The sequence below is a fragment of the Prionailurus viverrinus genome, chromosome B1, assembly GCF_022837055.1.
Source record: "Prionailurus viverrinus isolate Anna chromosome B1, UM_Priviv_1.0, whole genome shotgun sequence".
Taxonomy (NCBI): domain Eukaryota; kingdom Metazoa; phylum Chordata; class Mammalia; order Carnivora; family Felidae; genus Prionailurus; species Prionailurus viverrinus.
Window position 1 is genome coordinate 49,310,151 of NC_062564.1, and position 22,595 is coordinate 49,332,745.

The following is a 22,595-nucleotide window of genomic DNA, read 5'->3' on the forward strand; positions in this document are numbered from 1 at the left end:
TTTGAAATTATGCATTAAGCACACCGTTCTAGTTATGACAGAGGGAAGATGATTATAGGAAGTACCCTTTCATTCCCAAATACCAACTCTGGAGATGTCAGGAAATAGGTGTTCTTTCCTTGATTGAATAAAAATGCAATTCTCTTATAAGCTGGGCCTTGATTTTTCTGTTGCCTGGGACCCCTTCCTTAGGTTACCTACTAAGGCTTAAGACATTGTGTTCCACCATGTTCTTGGTCTACACTGTGTTTATTGTGCTCCAGAAGTATTAAGATAGCTTCTCATAAGCTGCCCATTCTACCAATCCCCAGTGAGAAATGATAAGACCATCCAGTTTTTACCAGTCCCCCCATGCTCACCAGAATTTCATGAGAAAGAATGTGACACAAAGTTTGTTAGTGACATGTTCTTAGCTTTATTGAAATTCTTTCTTACAAAAGGTCTGATGTATTTTAGGCCAGGCCTAATTTCCTTTAGTCCCTGAAATACAGATCCATGGTTATTTCCATGTCCTCGTAAGTAAATATGTAAACTAGTAGACTTTTCAGTTAAGGTTCAAACACTTATCATTGTGATTTTTATTTGATGTAAAACAAGACTTGTGTTTTCCTAAGTGAAAAGACCACGTAAGAAAGTTATGTGGGTCTTCATCGATGGGATAGCTGGATTTTTTGCCAGAAATGACCTGGGGTTTATTTCATTCAGTGTGACATCTTTCCACCTTTAGTATTTTCTCTTTTTAATGCAAACTTTGCAATGTGCTGAGCTATGTAGTAAAGAGTGCTATGTTCATATATGCATGCATATATTGGCCCTGGAGAAAGATGCTTGAGTACATGCGTGTTATGTAAACATAGCAATTGATCAGGAGAGTCTCTGATCATTAGGACATTAATGGATAACAAGCATACTGTAAGCAAAGAACAACCAATAGCACATATTGGTTTTGTTGTCAGCCAGGAATTTTGCTGGTCCTATACCTGGGGGGCGGGGGGAGGTCCCAGGTGTCACTTTCCCCAGCTAAGCTGATACTCACCCCATGTGACAGGGATTTGTGTGTCCGAGGCCTGACTCAGTTTGTGACTCCCCCAAGGGAGGTGAGTCTGTGCTCACTTACTACCATGTAGCTTCCCTAGTCCTAGAATATGTATATGGCCTGGTTTGACCTCCTCCTCATGTCAGAGGAAAAATATGATCTTCCTGTCGCTAGGAGAGGGGTGCAGATTGAGGACTGGCAGAGGTCCATGGCTCCTTCTTCTGCCAGAGGTTATAGGAAATCGTCATTTCCTTCCACGCTTACAGGATCCGTAAGGACATGCGTTCTGATCATAGGAGCACACCCAAAGAAGCCTGGATAGCTTCACCTCCAAACAGCTCTGAGACACAGGTAAGTTGGCCTTAAGGCTGACTGTCAGATGATGAACGCTGGTCTCAGTTGAACCCAGATAAGTCCCCATGTCACCCTCCAAATCGCCTTCCTCCTGGTTGGCCTGGAAGCCAGTCACGTCCAATCTTATACTCTGTAGTATGGAGTATGTAACCTTGTAATCCCACATGTCTTGCACCTGAGTGTCCTGCCCAAGCCTAGGAAAGACACAGTAGGATGCAGGTAGAAACAATGGTTTAGTCATTCTCAATCTTCAATCTTACTGGCCACGTGAATGGGTCAGTTGAGTGCTACCTAGAGGTAAGGTCTTACCCAAGCTAACAAGCCTTGTAGAAACGCTACAAAGTGGATAAATGAATTTAGCATCCAAGATGTGTAGTACACATGGGAGTCACTCATTGGATGTTAGTTTCACTCCTCTTTTCCAAAGCCAGCTTGCCTCCTGCATGTGACATGCGTTTCCCTCTCACTCCTACAGCTGGCCCTTCCTCTATATCACTTCCCCAGACTAACAAATGGTGTGCAGAGGCAGAGTAAAGAGAGGGAAGAATGAATCATTTGGTATGGTCTCTTGCTGGGAAGGAAGATGTCAAAACTCTTGGCCTAAGGGAATTATCTGAAGAGTAAATGACCTGTCATGCTACCCTCCCGTGTCCACTGCTGCGTTTCTCGCCAACATACCCTCAGCATTTAACTGACAGACCAAAGGGAGCATGGATGTTGAGTCCTGATGCATGGTGCTTAGAAGGGCGGGCAAAATGACGATCGAGTTGCCCAGGGCTTCACATGCAGGAACCCTGGTAGAAGGGAGAGACAGGCAGTGGATCCCAGAGTTGCACTTTGGAGCTGATGTCCAAGAGGAGCATGACGACAGGCCACTGTGGTCCTGGCACAGGGATATGGGGGAGGGGGATGCTGGGCTGGGCAGGGCAGAGGCATGGTCCCAAGCGATGCCCCCACCCCAGGAATGCAGGAAGGAGGCTCGGCAGCAGGGCCCGGACTGTGGACTGTGCCCAGTTTCAGTGTCTGTTGCATGTCACCCCAGCATCTTCAGCGTGTCCGCAGTTTGTCACCCCCCATTTGGAGAAGCTGCAGCGGAAGATGGTATCTTCTGTGCCCTTGCAGGCCACATCATCCATCCAAATCCTCCCTGTGCCTGTAGGGACAAGTCAACATGGTTTCTTAGCAGATATGCAGGAGAGCAGGACAGAAGAAAAACAGCACCGCTGTGTCTGTTCTTAACTGGGCTGTCCCGGGCTCTGCTGGCAATTCTCAAATTGAGCCATTTCCCCTTGCCCTCTCCTCCCCACCAAGACCAAATACTCATTTTCTAGGCTCAGTTTCCTGAGGGCAGAGTAACAACAATCGCAGTGATGGCAACATTTATTGGTATCTCCTACACGGCAGACATTCACATGTGTGATCTTCCTCCATTCTGAGCATGGCGCTGTGAGGTAGACATTAATATACCCATTTTATAGAGGCTCAGGATACAGATGGTGCAGAGCTACTCAACTTGTAAGTTGCAGAGTCTGAAACTCAAGACCAAGTTGGTCTCGGCGCACACTTTATATGAGACACCTCATAGCTTTTGAGATACAATGTCTTGCAGTCTTTGTTGACGAGTACTCAAGCACGGCCTAATCTGAGAGACAATGTCAGACAGATCCTGGATTGGACAGATCCAGTGCCCTATAACCAAGTATGTCTGCGCAACATGACCCCCAATCTTTTGAAATTTAAAGCAGATGGTTTCACTCTATGAACTCCAAACAGTGGTGCCAGAATGACAGAGGACCCCAGAATTTAACATTATAGCCATATATATATATATATATATATATATATGTGTGTGTGTGTGTATATACATGTATATATATATATATATATATATACATGTGTGTATATATATATATATATATATATATATATATATATATATATTTAATGAAAGGAAGAAGCATCCCCAACCATAATTAGGTCAGTTCCCCAAATACAAGGTCCCTAAGACAATCTACATGAGCTCCACCTGCAGCCAGTCCCGTTTACCCAGATCTTAAGGAGACCAACCCACTGGTCTGAAGTTGCCCATGCAGGGGAGCCTTTAGTTGGCTTTCCTAGGATTGTACCAGAGCCTTGAGAGACATAAACTTGGCAATAAAGGTCCCCAATGAATGTCAGAGCAATAGAGCAGCTGGGTGAGGCTCCAGGAAGGAATGGAGGGGGGTTGTCTGGAGTCAGGGGTCAATGGAGAGGGGAGTGGGCTGCAAGAGAAGTCACCTGGGCTCCCGCTGATCAACTGGCAGGACCATCACCCATGGTTCTGGTGCGCTCTCTTGTGCGGATGGCCATGCCACGCCCCAGATGGTGGGAGCCCATTTGGGAGCCCTCTGGAAGCATGACTGAGCTTCAGGACACCCACAGAAGCAGTGGCTTAGAGCCTGGTTACTCAAAGTGTGGTCCTGGACCAGCAGCATTGGCATTACCCAGAGCTGATTAGAAATGTAGAACTTCGGGGGCACCTGGGTGGCTCAGTTGGTTGGCCAGCCGACTTCACCTCCGGTCATGATCTTGCAGTTCGTGAGTTTGAGCCCTGCATTGGGCTCTGTGCGGACAGCTCAGAGCCTGGAGCCTGCTTCAGATTCTGTCTCCCTCTCTCTCTGCCTCTCCCCTGCCCACGCTCTGTCTGTCTCTCTTTCTCAAAAATACATAAATATTTAAAAAAAAAAAAAAAAAAAAAAGAAATGCAGAACTTTCAGGTCCCACCTAGGACTACTGAACCAGAATCTACATTTTAACCAAGAGGTTAAGCACAGAAATTTGAGAAGCACTGATGTAGCAGAAGCAGGGCTTTACAATAAGTAGGCCAGATCTTGATTCAAATCTCAGCCGCATCGGGGGAACAATTTCAGTTTTAAAACTGGGAGGGAATTACCAGGATGTGAGAATTTTGGTGCTGAAACCAGGTACATGCTGGCTGCACCAGGATTGTTGGTCACTCCAGTGCTCTAGCTTGTTAGGTCAATGAGCTGGCACCAAAAAGCATGGGGTTAAAGGTCATAAATTAGCTGTGTCAACCTGATCAAGCCAGATGAAGTAAAAAATTGTTCCTGATTTTTCTTTTTTCTTTTTTAAATGTTTATTTTATTTTTGAGAGAGAGAGAGAGAGCAAGCAGGGAGAGAGGGAGAGAGAGAGAATCCCAAGTAGGCTCCACACTGACAACAGTGAGCCTGAGGTAGGGCTTGAACCCATGAACTGTGAGATTATGACCTGAGCTGAAGTCGGACACTCAACTGACTGAGCCACCCAGGTTCCCCTGTTCCTGATTTTTAAAGGACTTTGAAATCTACCAAAACCCTATAAAAAAGGTAGCTCAGGAATTGGTACCGTGTCCTGATCCTAGTAGCCCTGTCTCCTCCCGGCCCCAACTTTCAGCATCCAGATAACCTCTCCTTGTGGAGGAATGGTTGAGACGACTGTAAAAACCTTAAAGCCGTCACTCGCTCTTGAACTGCATAGGAGAAGTCTCTTTACAAAGGATGTTATCTAAACCATTTTACTGCCCACAAAATCTACCACATGAGCTATGTGGTTTAGACATATTTTCGTTATGTAGAGATTTTCAGCATCTGTTGTCATGGGATTGCCGAGCAGTGAATTCAGGGACAGAGCTGGGAGGAGAGGCCTCCTTCCGCTGCCTTGGCCGTTGTTTCTTCACAAGAGCCTCTTCCCTGGCCGGATACCCTGTGCCTCTTACACAATAAGCCCTTTGAGGCCTAGCAATAATTTGCAGATTAAATGTCTCCTGGAAAATACACCAGTTTACAAATTACCCAGGAAAAGCCTGCAGGCCCGAGAGCTCTGTGGGATTAGTCACACCCAAAACAAATAAAGAAGTAAATGAAGGAAACTGACAAATACAGAACAGACCCAAGGTAACCAGCCCAAATGCGTATACAGGATCATGAAACTCCAAACTCCAGTTGGTGTTTAGCCAGGGAGTTCTGGCTATTGTTCAGTCATGGAAGAGCTCATAAAATGAGAATAGGCTCATTAAATCGGCAGTGCCGGGTCTCTGCAGTATTACGGCAGTGTGGGGCATCGCCGGAGGGCCCGTTAACCCGCGAACCATCCCTGCCACTCACCACGTCAAAGAGCCTAGAACTCCCATTTCTCTGCACCAATCACCACTTCAGCTTTAGAACTGACATCCGATTCCTCCAAGTGTAGCCACAAGACCAGGAGCGTCAGCATGACCTGGGAGCTTGCTGAAAATGCAGAGTCCGGGGTCCACCCGGGCTTGAATCAGAATGTGCATTTCAAGACGATCTCCCATGATTCATGTGCGCCTTCAAGTCTGAGAAGCCCGTCTCGGGCTAGCTCTCCAAGCTCCCTAGCAAAGCCCCGTGATAACTAAGCCCCACTGTTCAGATCAGAAAAAGGAAGCAATAGGGTGACATGTTTATCTTGAGGAGGCAAAATTGGGACCAGAGGCCAGGTCTTCTGACACTCAGACACTAGGCACTGTTTGAAGGTGATGTTGTTGGGATGAGTAAGTGGAGATTTTAATCTATCCTCCTCATTCATTCATTCATTCATTCAACATGTATTTGAGGACCTTTTCCATGCTCAGCACTATTCTGGGTGTCTGGACTACATCAACAAACAAAAAAGGAGGAAACAGCTACACAAATCTCTGCCTCAAGGAGCTAACATTTGACCTTCTACCTGTTTATTTGGAGTAACATTAATAGAAGAAATAAGTTACACTGAATCCACCCATCGGAGCTGCACACAGAGGTAGCCAGACAAGTATCAAATGAGTATTTAAGAGATGGGAAAACTGAGGCCCCAGAAAGATGAAGTGACTTGTCCCATGATGACCAAGGGCAGGAGGCCACGACCCAGGCCTCTGATGTGCCGGCAGGCCAGTATTTGCTCCTCACGGGTACACAGTACCCAGCACGAACACTAGGTCGGGGGTGGCGCACCGTGGACCAGTTCAACCCACCGTCTGCTTTCGTAAACAAAATTTTGTTGGAACACAGCCCCACTGTTTGATTATGTTTTGTCTGTGGTTGCTTTCATGCTACAAGTGCAGAGTTGAGCAGGGCGAGAAACCTTTGGCCCATAAAGCCTAAAATATTTCCTACCTAGCCCTTTCATGTTTGTGGATCTGTGCACAAAGCCACCTCCCAGTATTTGGACTTTATCTTAGAGAAAAGGGGCGAACACTGGTAATGATGATATCATTAGAAGCGAACACCCCCAGTTCCATCCCTCGCACCCCCACCCACAAATCTGTCTGCATTTGTACCCATCCTTACTCCCTCTGTCTATGTGTCTTACACAAAGATTTTCTCTGCAGACATGAGGCTCCCTCCCAGCGGGGCTACCCTCTGCTCCTTCCACCCCTTCCTAGACCTCCTTCCAGCCATCACCCTCCATCTGCTCTGTCTGCATTTGCTCCTTCTCCAACAGCTCTTGGACCAATTTAAAATCAAAAAACACCTTTAAGTCTCTCCCATCCGGCTCTTTCCTCGCCTTTTGCCAGAGAAACTGATAATCTGATTTTTGGGCCCTGTCCAGGGAAAATTTTATGGTGCCAGACCCCCAAGAGAACTGCCAGGGAGGGACTGGCAGTGCCTTGTGTTCTACGGGGGGAGGAGCCAGATTAGGCAGGCACAGAAGTTCCTTCCTTCCTTCTTCCCTTCCTCCCTTCTCCCGGCCCCTTCTTCCCTCCCTCCTTTCCTTCCCTCCAGCCTTTATCCATTTACCCTAGTATGTCCCAGGCAGAGTCCTGGGTTTTGGAGCTGTGAAGGTAAAGCCTCGTGCACAAAGGTGTTCACACATGTATCAGAGCTCAGGAGGGTGTGAGAGGTGTCATGATAGAGACGTGACACCCGGGGAGCTCCGAGTAGGGGCACTGACATCCCAGGGCACGGGTGGGGCGGGAAAGGAAGTGGCCAGCAAAGCTCCCCTCAGGAGCTGATAAGTGAGCTGATTTGAAAAGCTGAATAGGAGGTAGCTAGATGAAGAAGGAGGGGAAGGCATCCCAGACGGAGCCTGAGAAGATACGGAGACACGAAAGAGCCACGGGAGCTCGGAGAACACAAGTGGTTGCGTGTGGCTGAAGGCTGAGAGGGAGGTGGGAGGCAGAGGAGGAAGGGTCTCATTTCCGATAGAACCCTGGCAGCTGCAAGGAGGAAGGCGGCAGGAGGCAGGCTGGAGCTGGAGGTGAGGCAGCAGTGAGGAAGTGGCTCATGGAGGGTCCCAGCCCCCATACGCCCACCTTGACTGGCACCCCACCTCCGCCCAACGTATATCAGAGGAGTGTGCACCACAGGGCCCGTGCCATGCTTACCACCAGACACGTGATCTCATTTAGCGTTTGCCATTAGCCTTCGATAGCGGAAGGGCTGAAGCTAGGGGAAGCCACAGAAGCTACTCCAGGTCACTGGCTCCAAGTGGCAGATCTGGGACTCTAACTCAGGTTTGACCCACAGCCTGAGCTCCTGACCACTGCTCTGCCCTGCCCTGCCTGGGCATCTAAGGCAAGAGCAGGGGGAATGAAGGGACAGGTTCAAGGGATGGCAGAGAGTAGACACTGTGGGACCCAGGGACCAGCCAGATGTGGGATTAGGAGTGGGGGAGAGCGGGACGGGGATAGGCGCGTGGTCCTGGCTGGCAGGCAGGAAGCAGATCCAGAGGGCACAGAGAGAAGCCAAGCCATGGAGGGAGGGGTGGGGCTTGGGAGACTGAGGCTGGGGATGGGCAGATCGGGACGAGGTATTGGGGCCCTGGTGGGGAAGGAGGCTGCGGTCAGAGGGTGGATCTGATATACGGCCCCATCGCTGCCAGGAGAGACGGCGTTCCTTGCCCACTGCGCCCATGGCCACCATAACCTGACAGCCCCCACCATGCTGTTCAGAGTCGATAAACACGCCTGTCTTTCCTCTACACTGAACCTGTTGAGGCTGGAGACTAGGTTCACTCAACCCTGCACCCACCACTGAGCCCAGTGCCCACTGGTGCCTGAGGAAAGCTGGCGGTGCAGCCTGGTTTAGGGTTCGGCTGGGTCAGCCCCTTCTCTTACCCTCTGTGAACCCATTAATAACACCTGGCCCGCCGATCTGTCGAGGTCTCGAATATCACACGACGTAAGTTACTGGACCGCGATGGGGAAATAACAGTGCAAGTGTGATACGTGCAGGAAAGTGAGTCTGGCTTTCCATTGACTGGTTTACAGCGGCGATTTCAGAGCTTCCCCATGTGTCACATGATACAAAAGTCAAGGGGGAATCAAAGAGGCCACGGAGTCTGTTTGGGACTAACTCCGCCCATGACATTCAAATGATTTCTTTTGGTTTCTCTAAAAGAGTTTCCGTTTATTTTATTTTATTTTTTTAACGTTTTTTATTTTGTTTTTGAGAGACAGAGAGAGACAGAGCAGGAGTGGGGGAAGGGCAGAGAGAGAGAGAGAGGGAGACACAGAATCTAAAGCAGGCTCCAGGCTCCGAGCTGTCAGCACAGAGCCCGATGTGGGGCTTGAACTCATGAACTGTGAGATCATGACCTGAGCTTGAAGTCAGACACTCAGCTGACTGAGCCACCCAGGCACCCCCTAGCCACTGTTGTTGTTGTTTTTAAAGAAATTTTTGTTTATTTATTTTTGAGAGAGAGAGAGACAGAGGGAGAGAGAGAGAGAGAGAGAAAGAGAGAGAGAATGGGGGGAGGGGCAGAGAGAAAGGGGGACAGAGGGTCTGAAGAGGGCTCCACATGGACAGCAGAGAGCCTGATGTGGGACTTGAACCCACAAACCGTGAGATCATGACCTATGCAGAAGGCAGCCACTTAACCAACCGAGCCACTCAGGCGCCCCAAGAGTTTCTGGGTTTTCTTTTCCCCACAAGGTTTTACCTCCACTTACTAGGCAGGAGTCCTCACTGGAGTCGAGAATGAAATAGCAGGGACTGTTCCTACAGTTCCAGCTCCTCATCTAAACAGGGATGGCGGTTTCCTTGAAGAAAACAGGCTGAAATCCGGCCCAAAGCTTTAAGTGGGAGGAAAGTGCTCTCTCTGGTGGGCTGCCCTCCGAGGAGCTGGACTCTCTGAACTCCCCACACGCTCCGGCCTTTTGGTAGAGAGGCCAGGATGGGTGGGGTCGGTCAGCTGCTCTCTGCCAGCTGTCACAACAGATTTCACCCCGTCACTTTCCGTCAATGGGATCATCTTAGGCGGCCCAGACTGCTCTAACAAAGTGTCATTGACTGGGTGGCTTGTAAACAACAGACACTTATTTCTCTCAGCCCTGGAGGCTGGAAGTCCAAGGTCAGGCTGCCAGCATGGTCGGCCTCTGATGAGGGCTCTCTTTTGGGCTGGAGACTACTGTCTTCTCTGCGCTTCCTCAGGGAAAGAGGAAGACGGAACTCTTTGGGGTCCCTTTTGTAAGAGCATTAGTCCTATAATTAGGGCTCCACTGTCACGACCTAATCACCTCCCAGAGACCCCACCTCCTAATCCCATCACACTGGGGGTTAGGATTTTAATACAGGAAATTGGGGGAGACACAAACCTTCAGTCTGTAACAGCTACTGAGGTCTAAGGGCTGAGATTCTGCACAAAAGTTACAACAGCCCCTGGTGGGGATGAGATGAATGGTGATTCAGAGGAGTGGAGGTGTCCCGGCCGGTCTGGACGTGACCTGGCTCCGTTTCCCTATCTGGAGAGGATGTGTTGGCCCCCCCTCTCATGCCATCCCATGAGTCCCTTTAGCCATTGAGCCCGGTGGGTCGGGCAGCCATGGCGTCAGGCAAGACAGCACACAGGCCTGGCTCCACTCCATGATACAAGGAGCTCCCACAGGGACCAGCTGTTTTTCCACAGGCCACAAGGGGGGCCTGGAAACCGAGGATGAGTGGATCAGTCCAAACCCCTCCCCACACCTGTCAGAACTTGGGTCCTCTTGACAGGTGAACAGGAGCATTTCCAATCCCAGGGGGCTCAAAGCTGGAAGGCACATCAGAGCCCGCAAGCCCTTTTAAGTTACAGATGGGGACGCCAAAACTCAGAGTCTTGGAGAAGCAACAAGCTCACACAGCCACGGGTCAGCACTCTCTCCTGAGGGCGTGGGGAGTACTGGGTTTGTGCACGTGGGACTGTTGTTTTAGTTATGGTTCAACACAGGTTTCTTCAAGTTCAAGGTCTGATGGAGGAAAAAGTATGTGTGAACGTGAATGTTTATATTTGAGTGTGAAAGTGTGTGTGGCGCTATGGATGTTTATAGCACGTGTCGGCAGGTGTGTAATTCATGGTCCCAGCTCGGGGCGCCTGGGTGGCCCAGTCAGTTAAGCGTCCGACTTCGGCTCAGGTCCTGATCTCGCAGGTCGTGAATTCAAGCCCCACGTCAGGGTCTGTGCTGACAGCTCGGAGCCTGGAGCCCGCTTCGGATTCCGTGTCTCCCTCTCTCTGCCCCTCCCCTGCTCGCACTCTGTCTCTCTCGCTCAAAAATGAATAAACATCAAAAAAAAAAAATAAGTGGTCCCAGATTGTGTGTAGTAGGTGGTGGTCACAGCAAGCATGCCAAGGTCTAGAGAGTGTTATGTGCTGAACTGTGTCTCCTCAAATTACCAAGTTGAAGTCCTAACCCCAGGACTTGAGAATGTGACTGTTTGGAGACAGGCCCCTTAAAGAGGTGACTAAGGTGAAATGAGGTCATTGGGGTGCTATCCAATATGACTGCGTCCTTATAAAAGAGGAGACAGAGGCACCATCCAGAGGGAAGACCATGTAAAGACACAGGGAGAAGACGACCATCTATACGCTGAGGAGAGAGGCCTCAGGAGAAACCAAACCCATGGACATCTTGATTGTGCGCTTTGCAGCCTCCGGAACTGTGAGAAAATAAATCTCTGTTGTTTAAGCCCCACAGGTCTGTGCTCTTTGTTACAGCGGCTGAGCAGACTAATACAGAGAGGTAGCCTGGGGGACAGACGCAGTACCATGGACGGGGACTGGAGCTGGGGCACAGCTGTCCTCCTTGAAGCAGGAGAGCGGTGGACGGTTCAAATCCGCTATCTGCCCAGAAAACGTCTGCACCCCTCCCTCCAAGTCTCTTGTACCATCCACAGGAAGGGAGGTATGCTTGAGCATGTCGAAAGGAAAGCAGCAAAATGGTGAAGACTTGGCGAAATCCTGTCACATAAAGACGAGATGAAGTAACCGGAGATATTCATCTGAAGAAGAAAGGACTCGGAGAGGGGCAGGGACAGCCAGCAGAGTGGGTGGGAGCCTGGCCTCCTAAGCCTCCTGCTGGGGTCTGAGGGAAACCAGGCTCTTCCATTTGCTAGCTGTGCGACCTTGTGCACGTTAGTCAACCTCTCTGTGCCTCTGTTTCCGCATTTGGAACGCAGGGATGATCTCTGTATCCACTTCCTAGGTGTTGTACGGATTCAGTGAGCGAGTATTTGTCACATGTTTAGAGCCAGGCCAGGCACACAATGGGTGCATTAAGTGTTCAGCACTCACTGGGCTCCATAACAAAAATGTAATAGGGACGCCTGGGCAGCTCAGTGGGTTAAGTATCCGACTCTTGATTTCAGCTCAGGTCATGTTCTCCAGGTTTGTGAGTTCAAGCCCCACCTGGGGCTCTGTGCTGACAGCATGGGGGCCTGGTTGGGACTCTGTCTCTCTCTCTCTCTCTCTCTCTCTTCTCCTGCTTGCTCGTGTGTGTGCTCTCTCTCTCTCTCTCTCTCTCTCTCTCAAAATAAATAAATAAACTTACAAAAACATGTAGTAGAGTTAAGTGGGAGTGGGTTTAGATCCGCGCCTGAGACGCAGGGTTGAGAATGAGGGTCCGCAGGGGAATCTGACAGGACATGGGAAATAAAAGGAAGTCAATTCAAGGAAAGGAAGAGTGTTCTAATAATCAGAACTGTGTGAGGGCACAGCTCCTTGCCTGGGGGCCAGCGAACCTCCCACCACAGGGAGCACGGGGGCAGAGGCCAGGCGACACCCGGTGGGACCGCTGCGCAGGGGACTCGTGCTCTGGGGAGGAGACCCAGCTGGTCCCTGTGTCCCTGCCCCCCAGAGCGCTTACCTTGCCCAAATCGAGCCGTCCGGTACACCTCCTCCACACCGCGGAAGCCCAGCATGCGGCACACCACGTCCCCGTCTTTCTTGTCCCAGCCGTCGTCACACACGGTGCCCCAGCGCCGCTCGTGGTACACCTCCACCCGGCCCTCGTGCGGGCCGGAGCCGTTCACCAGCCGGATCATCACGGCCTCCACGCTACCTGCTGGGGGCAGCCGGCAGTCACCACTGTATTCTGGACACCCCCCTGCCCCGCCCTGACTTTCCTCTACCCCCCCCCCCCACAAGACCATGACCAGCAGAAACCCTGGTGTCTCATCCTGCCCTTAATCAGCCTGCTTCTCTCCACCTTTCTTTTTTTTTTCTCTCTCTTAACAGACTTCATTTTCTCAGAGCAGTTTTAAGTTCCAGAAAAATGGAGACGAAGGTATAAACATTTCCCATACACCCTTTGCCCCTACACAAGCCCAGCCTCCCCCAGTGTGGACATCCTGCACCAGAGTGGTGCACCTGTTGTAAAGATGAACCCACACCGACACATCACAATCACACAGAGTCCACGGTTTGCCTTCGGGTTCATTCTTGGTGTACATTCTGCAGGTTCGGGCAAATGTATACTGACGTGTATCCACCATTATAGTATCGTACAGAGTAGTTTTATTGCCCTAGACATCCTCTGCGCCCCGCCGTCTCACTTCCCAGCCTCTGATCACCGGTGACTGCTGATCTTTTTACTGTCTCTATAGCTTTGTCTTTCCCAGAATGTCGTACAGTTGGTATCACATAGTATACATATGCATTTAAGGTTCTCCCATGTCTCTTTGTGGCCTGATAGCCCATTTCTTGAGAGCAGAGAATAATAATCCATTGTCTGGATGTGCCACAGTTCATTTATCCATACACCAACTGAAGGACACGTGCTTCCAAAGTTGGGCAATTATGAATCAAGGTGCAATAAACACTCCTGGGCAGGGTTTTGTACGGACATAAGTTTTTAACTCATTTGGGTAGATCCCCAAGGAATATGATTGCTGGATTTCTCTCTACTTCTTGGGACCCAGTGACCAGCAGTCATGCCTACCATGGAGGAGGGGGAAGGGGGAACAGAGAAAACCAAGGGACATCCAGACTCTCTGAGCAGGTGGCCCTGCTGTGCCAGCACAGTAGGTGGGGAGCTCCCCGGGAAGTGTCTCAGCCCTGAGTTCCACCGTTCAAGGCCACTTCCCCACTGGGCTGTGAGCATGAGAGTGTGAAGCCAGCAGACTTGGGTGTGGATTTTGTCTCTGCCGCTCGCTATGTGTAAGCGGGAGACAGTAGTTCACTGAAAGATGCCACTTTTTATATGGCACATCGCAACTATATATGCTACTAAGAAGGAAAGAGTTCTGCCAGTTACAGTGGCAAATGATGTCAATGGCTAGATGCTTCCAGACTTCAGTGATGTGAAATTGTGTGTCAGGGGATCAGTGAGATATGGCAAGACATGAAGAGCTTAGAACAGTGCCTGGCACATAGAAGGCTCTTTGGTCTACCTGAATGACCTTAAGAAAGACTCAGAGCCTCTCTGAGGGTATTTCCTCAACTGTGACATGGGGACAACACAGAGGGCTATTGTGCAGCCTAAAGGAAGTCATGTGTATAAGGCTCCGAGCATGATGCCTCGTACACTGCAGACACTCAGGAAATCCTGGGTCACCCCTTCTTCTCTGCTGGCTGAAACTCTATCACATTCATCTATAAGCTATTTAACACAGAACCTGGCTCTAGGAAATGAACAGTAAATGTGCTCCACGGATGAATGAATGAAGATTCATCCCTTTGCATTAAAAGCATTGCCTTATTTCTCCAAGGGGATATTTTGGGGACTCAAAGAGCACTGGAACAGCTGAAACAAGCCTTAGACTCATCTCAAAACCAGGGTTTGGCTGGGAAGTCAGTGTCAGGCCATACAGGCTGTTAAGTGTCAGAGCTGGAGTGGGGGCTTGGGTCTCCTGATGTGTCTTCTTCTTCCTTTTTTTTTTTTTTTTTTTTAAGTTCACTCATTTATCCTGTGAGAGAAAGTGTGGGAATGGGGGAGGGTAGAGAGAGAGGGAGAAAGACAGAATCCCAAGCAGGCTCTAATGCTGTGAGTGCGGAGCCCAGCTCAGGGCCTGAACTCACGAACCGCGGGATCATGACCTTAGCCGAAGTCAGACGCTTAACCTACTGAACCACCCGGGAACTCCTTCTGATGTGTCTTCCAAGGTCCTTTTCACCATCCTGCCTGCTCTCCACTCTGGGAGGCGGGGTGATGATCTTCACCCCTTGGAGACCAGAACTTCCTTATTTGATAAGACATTGGAGTGGTCACTGGGTCTTAAATCTGGCCACACATCAAAATCATTCAGAATGCCTGTGAAATGCAGATTCCTGGGCCCCCGTCGGACCCACTGGATCAGAATCTTGGCAGTGGGAGTCAGAGGTCTGTATTTTTTTTTTTACAAGTGTCCCACATGATTCCAAGGTAATACATGTATGTCGACTGACATTTGGGAGTGATACAAGTAGATGAGCTGTAAGGTTTTTTCCAGCTCCAGTGTTCAGTGATACCAAGGCCAGGGAAGAGGTAACAGGTGTCTCTTTTTTTGCAGCTGGAAACTACCTGGGGCATGTAGGGTAAAGTCACTGTACTGTGACACGGTGACAAGTGAGTGAAATGATGCAGAAAGATCCTGACATGGACTGCCAGAGAAAAGACCAAACCAAATCAAGTTCTGTGCCCAGTAAGTACTGCATCCTTGGGCTATTTTTTTCTTTTTTTGGCCAGCTGGGCTGGGGGATCCCCCTTCTAATGACTGTGACCTTCATGGGCCCCCTGGAGGAGAGGGCAAAATTGATAAATCCCACATTTGTACCACATGAGAAAGGAGAGGAGTTAGAATTGGCCATGTGTCTGTTATGTGGTGCCTGGGCTGGGGAAACCCCAGGATATTCTGCATGGGGGAACTAAAGAAGTCACCAGGAAACCACACCATTCCCAAGGCGCTGAAAGATCACAGATGGTTGACTCTGAAAGGCTTCTTGAAATGCTTAATGCCATTTTCTACACATCCTTCATCGCTGACCATTCTCCCCATATGGCTTTGCTGAAAACACAAGCTCATACCAGGCTGTCAAAAAGAGATAAGGACGAGCAAGAGAACACAGGAATCCTGGAGAAGGAAACCATAGAAGCTGGAAGGCAGAGACTGGGTATGAGACAGAGAAACTCCCCAGGGAGTGGTAATGACAAGCTAACCTAGAGCCAGCAGCAGCAAATGAGCCCTGGCCCCTGGCTGAGGGCTTGCCCTGGGTGGGTTGGCTGAGGCTGAGATGTCAGCCCTGATTTCTCACAGGCCTGTCTCACCGCTGTCAGCACCCTGTCATGGTGGCAGTGGGCCACACCAGGCTAGCTTCCAACAGAAGTCTCAGTGTGGGGTCATAAGTAGAGGGAGAAGTGACAGGAGAATGTTGTGGGTCCCAGAGAAGGCTAGGCAGAGTTCAGGGTGTCAGGTCAAAATAATAGGAAGAGGCTGGGTGAGACACAGGAAGCCAGGGCTGATGTTCACAGATTCCCCCATATCCTCTCTGCTCTGGCCAGCCTGAACTCACTGCATTCATGTCTTTGTTTAACAAAATAAGTGACTGACCATTTGCTAAAGGCCTGGTCCTGTTCTAGGAGCTATGGATACATCCATGAACAAAGTCTCTGCCCTCAGGGACTGGTATTTTAGTGGAGAGACTAGCAATGAATCTAGGAAACAAAAATATAACTATGGCCAAAGTAGTGCAATATAACTATGGCCAAGTAGTGATGAGTGCAGAGACAGGAACAGAAAGAGAATAGAGAATGAGAGGAGATGTCATCTTGGATGAGGAAACAAGGAAGGGAATGAAGAGTGAGGGAAGACATCAGCTTGGACAGAAAGACAAGGAAGAAAATGGAGAGTGAAGGGAGGTGCCATCATGAATAGGGAGACAAGGAAGGAAATGGACATTGAGGGGGGTTGCCATTTTGGGCGAGGAGACAAGAAGTGAATGAAGAGTGAGGGAAAGGTGCCATCTTGGACAGGGCACAAGGAAGAGAATGGAGAGTGGGAGAGGTGCCATCTTGGACAGGAAAACAAGGAAGGGAATGGAAGGTGCCATCTTGGACAGGGAAACAAGGAAAGGAATGGAGAGTGAGGGGAAGTGCCATCTTGGAGAGAGACCAGGAAGGGAATGAAGAATGAGGGAAGGTGCTATCTTAAACAGAGAGAGACAAGGGAGTGGAGAGTGACAGAAGGTGCCATCTTGGAGAGAGAGACAAGGAAAAGAATAGAGAGTGAAGGGAGGTACCATCTTGGATGGGAGGGAACAAGGAAGGCCTTGAGAAGAGACCTGAATGAGCCAGGGGAGTACATGGACTCCCCCATCTCAAAAAACCCTCTCTGTACTCCAGCCTATGCTTTTCTTGTCCCTTAAATCTCAGCTTACATGTCCCATCTCCCAAAAAAACCTCCCTTCATGCCCCACACCTGGCCAGGTCCTCTTCTATGGATATATTTAGCACTTCATCTAATAATTGCCTATCTATCTTCTTAGGACACTGTGAGCGTTTCAGGTACAGATCACATGGCCTATACAGTGTTTGTACACCAAGATGCCCAAGCTGTGTAAAATGAAGACATGAATGAATGAACTCAGATGATACAGATCCAGATGGGCAGGTCCTCTGTATGGGACATAGCTCTTCGAGCCTAGGACTTTGGTATGAGTCAGGAGAATCTGCCTTCAGGGTATCCCACAGTTCTAACCCCCTCTTTATTACATCATAGCCCCGTCTACTAACTCATTCTCTAATGGCTTCTTTTGGTGGGATGGTCCTGGGTTCTGGACCCCAGGACTAGGCTATTGGTGAATGACTATAACATTCCAAATGAGAAAATAGGGATGTGGTCATATAATTATGGTGGGTACTAGAAGAAATCTGGAAAATGTCATCTGGATGCTGAAATATTGGAATTCCCAGAAGACTTCAATGTATATGGAAGTGACAAAAGAATATCTGGAAACAGGACAACCTCAAAAAATTGCACACATATGGTAACCATCATTAGGGGACTCATAACATCAATTTTAAGGATGTCTCTCCAGTCTGTGCCCTATGGTCCTCATAAACCAAGCAAAGTTGTGGCCCCCAGGACTACCCCACCTTCCAGACCCTAGGTTGGCTCATTGAGCATTGGAACCTGTTCCTTATAACTTGTTCCCAGATCCTCCAGATTTAGGGTTTTTCCTCATAATGGAGGCAGAACACAGTCACCTGCCCATGGGATGTTGCATGCCCCAAAAGAATGAAAATGATTCTGAAATCTACCTGACCTCCCCTGGACTCATCCAAATGACATGGCACATACTGTTCAAGTCCTTATAGAACTTGGCAGTAAGGCTGATTTTTGCATCCTTTTCTTTCCCATAATAAAAGCCCAACTCTGTGGATAATTCCTTTGGGAAAACCAGAGACTGAGGTTTGATCTGATTATGATGCAAACTGCCCCAATGCAAGGACTTGGACAGTCCAAGGGGTTGGTCCATGAACAGTGTCTGTGGCCTTCTGATGGAGCCACAGGGGAGGCCACAGGCAGGCATCCCCTCGGGCCTGGGCAATGATACCACCTCCTGGCATGCACTTGGGGAATCACTAAATGACTGCAACAGTGACTCCCTCCCTGGCCTGGGAAGGATGTCATGACTTGGTAAAAGGTTTGGGTTTCTGTGGTCAGAGGGTTTGAACTCTGCTTTTCCCAGCAGTTTCTGCCCCAGGCAAAGCTTTCCCACCAATCAACCAGCCACCACTGGTGTGTCAGCCCCCACACAAGCAGATGTAGTCCCTGACAGGAAGCTTCAGCCTGGTTTGTAACACCCTCAGGACACTTCTTGTAAGTCCAGGGAGCTTTTTCGTCAGACACCCGCCCAGAGTGGTCTCCGAGGAGTGTGTGGGGCCACTTGAGGTCAAGGAGATGCCTCTCTGCATGACAGGAAGGGAAAATGGTGGGCAGAGATTTTGGACTGCATAAAACTCAGGCACTCTTAGGCTGATAAAAAGAGGGAATGGCCCAGTTGGAGGGCAGAAGGTAAGAGTGCTCATGATGAGGGGCACCTGGGTAGCTCAGTCGGTTAAGCACCCGACTTCGGCTCAGGGCATGATCTCGTGGTTCGTGGGTTCGAGCCCCGCATCGGGCTCTGTGCTGACAACTCAGAGCCTGGAGCCTGCTGTGGATTCTGTGTCTTCCTCTCTACTCCTCCCCTGCTCATGCACTGTCTCTTTCTCTCTCAAAAATAAATAAACATTAAAAAAAATTAATTAGAGAAAAAAGCGTGCTCATGATGACCTCAGGCCTTTGCAACTGTGTGTGACTTCCCTTAACAACCACCTTTGCACTGTCTGACAGGCCCCTTTACCTCTTTCTTTGCATCCTACCTCAGGGGGGCCTGGAAAATCCTTCCTGAGCAAAAAGAAAATCAGCAACTCTGCAGAAAACCCTGACCTCCATCATTCTCTATGTGGATATCAGATTTTGATTCACAAAGAGAACCTTCCAGGTAGAGAGAATATGAAACTCGTTTTCTTGTCCTGGGGTCCCTACCCTGCAGACTGGAATCTACCCGGACATGTACCATGGTTTGCAAGTGGACAGGGCCATAGTGACCACAAGGCTGGCCCCCACCCAGCTCTTTGCAAAAAGAGATCTTCCGGAAGATCCGAGGTTATGGGAAATACCAAGGAACTGTTCCTCATCAAAAGCCTGGAGGACATCAAAATCCCTGGCCTGCTAAATCTTGAGCAGAACTTCTCCTAGTACTCCCCAGAGCAGTGATATCCAGATGCTTGCAGGGTCAGGCCTGTTTCTTTTTGCCCTGCTACCCATGATTTGGGGTCAGAGGTGCTCCCCTTTTATACCGAGAAGCAGACAGAGAAGAGTCCCTTCCCTTCAAAAAGCTCATATCGGGGCACCTAGGTAGCCTCAGTCAGTCAAGCATCCGACTCTTGATTTAGGCTCAGGTCATGATCTCATGGTTTGTGGGATCGAGTCCCACATTGGCCTGACAGCATGAAGCCTACTTGGGATTTTCTCTCTCCCTTTCTCTCTGCCCCTCCCCTGCTCTTGCTCTCTCTCTCTCTCTCTCTCAAAAAATAAATGAACTTAAAAAAAACAACAACAACAAAGCTCACATCAGAAGCGGTCACTTCTTTGTCTCACGGTGTAATCCTAGGGGAGGAAGCTGATGAACAGAACCCAGAGCAGAAGACTTGCCCTCTTCAGCCGGGCAGCCTCCTTGCCCTCTCCTGGATCAAAAGGATCAAGCATTTCATCAACAAATTTTCCACAGCATCAGTGGTTCTAATCTCCATTTGGAGCTTTCCTGTCCAGCTGCCATGCCAGACCATAGAACCCCTCCTCCTCATTCTCCGACCTGTTCTACTGACCCTGCCCTTTACCCAGGCTACTGCTGGGACCAACCACGAGGCCCTCACCCCTCCTGAGGTAGGACCCCAGACCTGTTCCAGTCCTGGCCTGGCCCCTCAGTAAACAGGGTGGGGCTGAGGCACAGAGGGGGTCAGATCACGGAGAGGAATAAGGCGTGGTGTCTGGACTAGGAGCCTTTGCATTTTCTCGGGTTATATCTAGTAACAACTTCCTTAAGCTTAATAGGGGGCTTCAGATATCACCATTACTTGGTGCATAGAGCTACTTTTAGTCACATAGTCTTTAGGCTTTTCTAATCATCACAAATGATGGAGAAGCCTAGACTTTGCCAGCTGACCGAGACCTGGAGATCACTTGGCCCAAACTGTTCATGTGATACTTGAGGATACAGAGGCTCAGAGTGGTGATATATCTTGCCCATGGTCATCCCACAGTTCGCAGTAAGTAGAAGAGCTGGGATCTGACCTTGAGACTTACCCTGAGGCAGTTCTCCACCTGTCCCTCTCTTTCCTCATTTTTCATAAGATCCCTCATTCTTTCTGAGCTCTCTGGGCAGGGCCCACTAATTCTACCTCATGACTTTAGTGCAAGATGCCTTTTGATGAAGCAGTTACATTAAAAAGAATTACTTTAACCCTTGAACTGTCATGCTTCTACCCCTAATTCATAGAAATAGTTTGGCTTCTCCTAAGTCTTACAGGAGGACCAACAATGCAGGGATGCCCTTGTGAAGCACGGCTGTTGCTGAGTTTGTATTTGAAAATGAACGTGTCTCTGTTTCTGGGCAGGGGAAAGATAAATCAGCCTTAGCTTTTGAGAGTAGTGATCACATTTATTGATGTCCAGGGTGATTCTACTTCTTGTGCAGATTTGTGGTGCTGAAGATGCATTATTTTATTAATTCTTTATACATATCTTTATCAATGTATGTATTTCTCTTTCTAATTATTCACTTCCTTATCCACCCAGATGCACTTCTGGAATCCTACCACATTCCCGAATGGTACCAGGGGCTTAGGATTTAAGGACAACTAAGTGTCGTCTTTGCCCTCAAGGCTGTCTAATGAACTGACAGCCTAAGATGGATAAGAGCACAGAATGCCAGAGCTGGCAGAGACCTCCCCAGTCCAAACCCTCACCTAGAGATGAGGAAACTGAGGTTCAGAGAGAGGAAGTAACCAGCTGTCACTGGGATACCAGATCTCTTTCTTCCTAGACCACTTCTCCTTCCAATGCTGGCCACTTTAAGTACTGCCTAAGCCACAACACAGGGTTAAGCTGGTCTGAGGCCCTGAAAAGGGCTAGGATGGAGGCAGGCTGGTACTCCCCAGACTGCTTGCAAGAGCTCAGGGAAAACCTGCAATCTCTGAGAGTTATGGAAACATAGCTCATTTTCCCTTGGGCAGAGAAACGCTGTTTTGTTTATCCATGATCCCTCGATACTTAATATCATGCCTGGTTGGCTGAAGATGCTAATTAAATGTTTGATGGGATGGAGGGCAGATGGGTGGATGGATGCATGACTCTGTTAGTGGGTATGATCGGAATCCCCAGCTGAATGCCTCATGTTTCCTGTATCCCTGGTTCCAGTCTTAACCTTCAGTGTCTGACTGTTCAGAAAGGGTACTGTGCCCATCCATCCACTGATCCCACCAGCTGAGGCAGGAATGGTGTCTCCCCAGGATAGAGACCATGTGCTCCCTGTGCACACAATGGCTAGGGGCCCTGACCCTGGGTTACATCTACTGGGGCTAGCTCTCTGTAGTTCATCTAGACTCCCTACTACTGGTTGATCTTTAAACAAGTATTGACCCAGTCATGGGGACAGAGAGGCATACAATCAGGCTTCTCCTCTGGACACAAAAATGCTACAAGGTAATCCAGGCCATCCCTGCCCAGTGCCACGAGAATGGGTCTATGGCAGGTGGTGTGGCATGGTGAGGAGAGCAGCCAGTCAGTAGAGGGGACTGGTGGGGGCTGATCAAGCTATACTGCCAATGTTCTTAAGTCTAGAGGCACTAAGACATTCTCTTCATTTTTTCACCCATCACACTCACTTCCCAGGGATGCTGAGCAGATCAGTGACAAAGATTTTCTGCTTGACCAAACCCTAGGTAGTCTCCTGAGCCCTCTCAAGTAGGCCTCAACCTTGACCTATAAAGACTTGAACAGAATACTCACATAATTTCTAACAGCTCAATGCCACATCCCTACAATGACCCTAACCTCCCTTAACGTGCCTGCCGGAGAAAACTCAAGGTTGTCAAAAGAATTTATTGTGTGTTCCAGCCAACACCTGAAGATAGGGCCCTGCTTCCCAGCCTCTGTGGAAGAAAAGGAGCCTAACTTGGATAAGAGCCAGTTAGCAAACCCAGATGGGTTTCACAAGGACAAACCCCCTTCCTGTTTTTTATAATTTTTCACTTCCTTGACTCCCCTTCTCTCCTTACCCCTCCCTCTCTCCTTATTCTCCTTTTAAGACACCCAGTCACCTCTGTACAAATAGAAGTTGAATTTAGTTCACACTGGCCTCTTTTCCCCTATTGCAAGAGTATGTTACTAATTTAAGATCTGTCCCGACCACTTTAACTAGCATCCAGCTTTGTTAATCTTTGACCTCAGATGT

At 49.1% G+C, this 22,595-nt stretch overlaps 1 protein-coding gene across 2 annotated transcripts in view; it reads right to left on the reverse strand.

Moving 5' to 3' along the window:
• Nucleotides 1-391: 391 nt before the first annotated feature.
• The window catches only part of SCARA5 (scavenger receptor class A member 5), a 126,940-nt gene continuing 104,736 nt past the window's right edge, over nt 392-22,595 (reverse strand). Inside the window, exons 8-9 of one of the 2 annotated variants that reach the window (XM_047856944.1) lie at nt 12,487-12,681; nt 392-2,543 (exon numbers count right to left, since the gene is read on the reverse strand). In XM_047856944.1, the coding sequence (XP_047712900.1) occupies nt 2,407-2,543; nt 12,487-12,681 (332 nt within the window). In that variant the 3' untranslated portion in view covers nt 392-2,406. Of the gene's footprint in view, nt 2,544-12,486; nt 12,685-22,595 lie in introns of both variants that reach the window. The other variant, XM_047856943.1, reaches the window with a different exon arrangement.